Here is a 6000-nt window from a genome sequence, read left to right on the forward strand (position 1 = left end):
ATGGACCGTCTTCCCAAGAGAACCCACAGCCCACATCACAGGGCCTTGAAATTTGCCTGGCTGAGCTGGCTGTCCACAAGCACAGGGGGCAAAGGTGGCTGAAAACACAGACCCAACTCCAGACAGGTAGCTGCAAGCCAAATGGCAGTTTTGAAATCAGGAACTGGCTAGCATTTTTACTCAATCCAGGGTTGATTTGGTTTCATCTGGAGCAGGCTACATACATGTTTTCTGAATGCCACGTAACACTGTTGCAGGGAAGCAGACACAGCCTTAACTGAGGGCTTTTCCGACAGAGAACTGCCGAGAGAAGATTTTACACGACAAGGTAGAGGAGCGAGTCAAAGCTAAGTGAATATCGCTTTGAACAAACAAATGTTACACTTTCTTCTTCTACGAAATGGAAATAGGTCCTTCGGTTTGTTCAGGAAGCTGGGTGCTGCTAACTATATATACACATCGGCCAAATTAAAAGTTTATGTAAAGCCTAAAGAAAGGCACAAAAGGTGATTTGCTACACAAGAGGCCATTTTCATAGTTTCAAATAAAATCCAGATTCCCACCCTCCCAGGAAGAAGACAGACGATCTCATCTGGCTCGTTATTAAAAGATTATCAAAAAGATTATTGCCCATCACTGAGACTGGTCTTAACCTCAATGAGTCCAAGAGAACGTCATTTAAAGACAATTGGCAATTTGTGTGTCTGAATGAAATATGGGGGAAAGCCATATTTCATTCGCAGCATGACATAACTTACTTATTACCTACTATTTGTGCTTTAAAAACTCTAGAAGCACTATATTATAGTCTTCCAGGCTGTGGGCATGAACCCCAGATGATGAGGTGCAAGGCTGAATTTAAATGAACAGTAGCTCTGAAAACAGATTATGAAGTTCATTCAAATAATTGACTTGATTCAATCATTGACACACTGTTGCTCAAAATCAGATGCGTGGATATTCAGAGTATCCAGTAAATGTTCAATCCTGTATCTTGCCATGTTGCAAAGAGTGTGCTCATGAGTCCCTTAAACTTAAAAAAAATTTTTTTTCAAAAATAACCCATACATAGGAAATTTGTAAAAAAAAAAAACCAAACCTCTTCATGAATATGATCAGAAAACTTTATTGGTTAAAATAGAAATAAACCTGGTATCTTTCATCTCTAACATAAAAAGTAGTCTTTAAAATTTGGCCACATAAGGCTTTTAACATACTTGAAAGGGGAAAAAGCTAACTATTACGCATTGACTATTTTCAAAATGCTCTAAATTCAACAACCAACAGAGGCAGAAATGGAACTCCCGCTCTCAGCAGCCATAAGAGTCCCATCTCCTGGGGAAAGTAAACTCCTTTCTTAAAAGTGGTCTTATAAAATTACTTTAATTTCTCCTAATTACAACCATAATTCCAAATGCTAATTATATAATTCCTACAGAGAGGTATTCGGTTTCAAATGTGGTGAGTCAACGCAAGAAAATGTTATGACATATGCCCAGTAAAAAAATTCATTATTGAGTTACAGAGACCTGTCCTAATGCTTCCAGACTTGTTACCCCATTTTGGACAATTGCAAATAATACTCCTAAGACAGCAACTCACTTTCCATGAATGAATTTGGATTCAGGGCCCTCCCAAAGGCAGCCTGAAATAAATCTTAGGTAACCACCTGCTGGAAGTCAGGAACCGAAGTTCCACAAACAAACCTGAAGTACTCCCAGATTCAGAAGGGGAATCATCGGGCTAGATCAATTGGGGGCTACAATCTGAGGGGCTTGAAGCGGCAGGGGGTGGGAGGTTGGGGGAACCAGGTGGTGGGTATTAGAGAGGGCACGGATTGCATGGAGCACTGGGTGTGCTGCAAAAACAATCAATACCGTTATGCTGAAAAAAAAAAAAAATATATATATATATATATATTTTTTTTTTTTTTAAACTGGGGGCTACGGTCTTCCAATGCAGTTACCTCTCTGGGCCCTCCCGGTAAAACAAAACCTTTTAAGGAATCTGAAGTCATTTTCTCTTAAACGTATGAATGCCTGTCTAAGATTACCTACGATGAGGAAAGCTCTGGAAATGCACACCCAGAGTTCTACTTTCTAAGTGTTTCAATTCATCTGCGCGCTTCGAACAGCCAGCACCTATGAGGAGGTCGGAAGGGGCTCAACTCCAGCCTGCAGCCAGGCCAGTGACAACACCCTCCCTTAGGACAACAGATCTGTACCCACCACAAACTTGCCAGCCTTTCCTCCACGCTTTGCCTAATTGGAAGAGATCGACTCCATTTAAAAACAAGGATAAAGGCCCTGAGCTGAAGACTTTGACAACTTTCAGCTGGGGAGGGCTGGTGCTGCCCTAGCATCTGGGGAGGGGGAGGGGTCTCTGAGAGGCCAGAAGGAGGCGATAATGAAAAGGGATAGGGACAGAGTGGGAGGGAAGGGGGCCACAGGGTTCCCGGGAAGAATTAGGGGCCCGTGAATGAAAGCTGGGGCTCCCTCCCTGCAGCCCCACTTCTGCAGCGTGGACTGGGATCAGAGCGCCTGGGGCCCTCAGAACCAGTCCAGCCCACTCCAGGCGTCTGCTTCGGAGCCACCCCGGACACTTGCATCTAAGGAACCTGCCGTTTCCCGACTGCTCTTACCACACCCCTCTCTGCGCCTCTGCCTGAACCCGGGTCTCCCAGGATGCTGGTCTCCAGCTGACACTCCGGAGCTAAGCCGGGTCCTTAGCCAGGCGAAGGCTAGTGCTGGCGGAGGTCAGGAGGAACCCCCCCATTCCCTCTTCCGAGTTCTCCCGGGTGGGAGCCCTGCTCTGCTGCGCCTCCCCAACCCGCCGGTGGGAGGCCCCAGGCCGAGAGGCACACTCCGGGGGACAGGCGGCCGGGCTCCCCGGGCCAGGTGGCTGAACCCCAGAGAGCAGAGGGAGGGGACTGTCCTCTCCCGCGGAGGCCCGCTCCCGCTGGGCACTAGTGGCAAGGGGACAGCAGCCTTTGTTCTCCAGGGGCTTGGCGAGGCTGCGCTGCCGAGGCGCAGCGCGGGCGGCGCCGGGGCACCGGGATTGCTCACTTTTGCACGCGGCGTGTGGAAGGCTGCAAGCTCCTGCCTTCTGGGGAGGGGGTAGAGAGTTGGGGGACAGAGGGGTGTGAGAGGGAAAGGAGCGTGGGGGGAGGGGTTTTACGTCTCGGCCAGGCTCTTTGTTTGCATTGGGGGCGGGGAGAGGGGGTTGAAGGTGGATTCGAGCTTGGGTTTCTGAGGGGGGCAGATTCCTGAGTATGTCACCATGTTGCACCCGCGCAGCACACATATGCACACTCGCGCACACGCACACACATGCACTCGCACGGAGAGGCGGCCGGCCGGTAGCCGGCAGCGCTGTTCCCGGCGCTCTGGGCTGCAGCAGCTCCGGTCGCCCGCAGCGCCACCACGGTGCGTCCAGAGGGCGAGTGGAAGAGGCTGGAGGCACTCGCGGGGCGACAATTCCACGAGGAAGGAGGGAAAGTGGTGCCACCCCAGGTCCCCCAGCGGCCCCCCCCCCCCCCGTTTCTCGCCCGGGGTCGCAGAGGTCACGGGCAGCTTAGGCTCCGGCAGGGGAGGCAGGGAGCTGCCGAAGGGCGGCGCGCACGCGAGGGGGCGAGGGAAACCAAGGGAAGGGAAGCCGGCGGGCGGACTTACCCTTAGAAGCATCTTTCTCCTCTTTGGGCTTGGTCACCTTTCCACTCATAGATCCCAGCTTGCTTGACAAGGGTCGCCCAGGAGACGGAAGTCCTCGCCGAGCGGGCCGGACTTCGGAGAGCGCTTAGGGCGGCAAGTCGCGACCGCGAGCTCCCCTCGGTGTGGCTCGGGGCGGGATCCGCTTTTCCCCAGCGCTGCCGCCGCCGCCGCTGCCTGCGAGAGAGTGGGGAGGAAAGCACAGGGGTGAAGGAGGAGCCGCCGCCGCCGCTGCTGCCGCCGCCGCCGCCGCCGCGAGCCCGAGCGCCCGGCCGCGGGAGGAGCCGCTCGCCTTGCTCCAGAAGTGAAGAGACAAAGCGGCGCGGCGCTCCCTCCGCGCCCCGCGCCCACCGCTCCCGCCCGCCCGCCCGGGGCCGCGCTCGCCACCCCCGGGGCCGCCGAGAGGTGCGGCCGGGGCTCCCGGCTCCGCCGCCGGCCTCCCCGGGCTCCGCGCGGGCCGCTCTCCGGGCCGGCGCTGGCCGCGCGGGGAACTGCCTGGGTGGGCTGCCCGCGCGCCGGCTGGAGGCTTCCCCCCAACCCCCCGCCTCTCTCAATCCGCTGCGGGCCGCCAACTCAATCGAAATAAAAACCCGAGGAAGGTTGAAAAAAAAAAAAAATCAAAACAAAGACGAAAATATTCACTTAAAAATAACGAGCCTCCCCGAAAGGGAAATGTTTGAACATGTGATGAGCAACGTGTGAGCCTGTTACACCGCAGAGCCGCGCCGCTCCTCGCCCGCGGAGAATCGAGAGGGGAGGGTCGCCCCTTTCTTTCCGTGTAATCGATTTCCAGGTTGCTATTCTTTTGCCAAAAGGGGGGGGGGGCCGAGGGGCTCGCGGGCGGAGGAGCGGGAACCGACGGCCCTTACCTGCTCTCTCCCTACACCCACACCCCCTCGGAGCTCGCCCGCTCCCTCGCTCGCGCTCTCCTTCCCGAGAACTCTCCGGTCCCAGAGAGCCGCGAATTCAGCCCGCGGCACATTCTATATAAACGGCAAGGTGTGGGCACGCGGGGGCGGGGGCCGGCGAGGGCGGGGCGCACGGAGCCGCCTGCCGGCTGTAGTAAGACGAGAGCTCGGCAGGGGCGCGCCGACGTCAGCCGCCGGCTGGCAGAACCCCGGCGAGCCCAACGGGGAGCGGGGAGCCGGCAAGCGCGGCGGCCGGGCGTCCCCCCCACCCCCACCCCACTCCCCGGCCCCTCCTGGGCAGGCCGGGCCCGCGGGCGCCGCCGGAGCGGGCTCGCCCCGTCGGCCGCAGAGACCGAAGCCCGTCGCGCGCCCCTGCCCACCCCCACCCAGTCCCGGCGAGGCCCCTCGGCTCCCAGCACCTGCCGGTACCCCCCCCCCCCCCCGGCGCCGCCCGGGCCCGCGCTCGTCGTCACCTACACTTTGGGGACTCCGCTGCTGGCAACTGCCTGCACCGAGCGGTGGAATCTCAGTCCGGGAAGTCGGCGACTCCTCGCCTCTGGCCAGCTGCCCAAGTTGAGACAGCCGGGCTCTCCGGGCAGGAGGAAGGGCGCGCTGGGATCTGAGTGGCACTGGGGCAGAGAGTGAAACTGACCGCGGCGGCTGCCGCCTCCCACCGCCACCCCCTCACGCAGGCCCCTCCTCCTAGGGCTGATCGCTCTGGTTGGCAAACTGGGCGCGAAGAGTGCCCACCATCCGGGAGAACCAACCCCAAGCAAAGGGAGTGAGGTGGCACTGGGGGCGAGGGCTGGAGAGGGGTAAGTGGGATCGGCATGTCGCTTAGGGCATGCTAGTGACAAAGCACAGGGAAGGTCCCCGAAGATTTGAACTAGAAGAAAAAGTGCTTTAAGATTGTACAAGGGAGGGGACCGATCGCGGAGGAGAAAGGGACAAGGGAAGGAGGGGACAGCGTAGTCAGAATCAACCCCGGGGCGATCTGGGAAACCCTTTCGCGATGCCCCTTTTTGGGCGCGCAGATACTCCAAAGCTCGGCGCGCGGTGAGGGGTTGGGGTGGCCTGGCCGCTAGCATGACCTGGTCCTCAGAGGCGTCCATTAATCAGACCAGAGGCTCCAGCCAGGCGGTGGAGACTCGGCAGCGACTCCCACAGCGACTCCCACGCAGAAAATCCGTTTCCCTCCGTCCCACCCAGCTCCACCCGCTCCTTAATTCGGTTTCGTTAATGGCATTAAACCAGGCAAAGAAATTATATAGATGGATTAGTCCCACTGAATCCCAGGCGGTAACTCAATTACAAGAGCCTGCTGTGGCTTTCAGGACCAGGAGAGCGGGCTGCTTCCCAAGCCAGCCCGGGTCTAAAGGTCAGCA

General features: G+C 57.1%; 1 protein-coding gene across 3 annotated transcripts in view; it reads right to left on the reverse strand.

Moving 5' to 3' along the window:
• Positions 1-5260, reverse strand: part of FGF13 (fibroblast growth factor 13) — a 470827-nt gene extending 465567 nt beyond the window's left edge. Inside the window, exons 1-2 of one of the 3 annotated variants that reach the window (XM_059157055.1) lie at positions 5093-5260; positions 3672-3884 (exon numbers count right to left, since the gene is read on the reverse strand). In XM_059157055.1, coding sequence (XP_059013038.1) covers positions 3672-3720 — 49 coding nt within the window. In that variant the 5' untranslated portion in view covers positions 3721-3884; positions 5093-5260. Of the gene's footprint in view, positions 1-3671; positions 3885-4576; positions 4677-5092 lie in introns of those variants that run through there. The other 2 variants (XM_059157058.1, XM_059157056.1) reach the window with 2 other exon arrangements.
• Between the last annotated feature and the right edge of the window lie 740 nt (positions 5261-6000).

Source organism: Mustela lutreola, chromosome X (genome assembly GCF_030435805.1).
Source record: "Mustela lutreola isolate mMusLut2 chromosome X, mMusLut2.pri, whole genome shotgun sequence".
Taxonomy (NCBI): Eukaryota; Metazoa; Chordata; class Mammalia; order Carnivora; family Mustelidae; genus Mustela; species Mustela lutreola.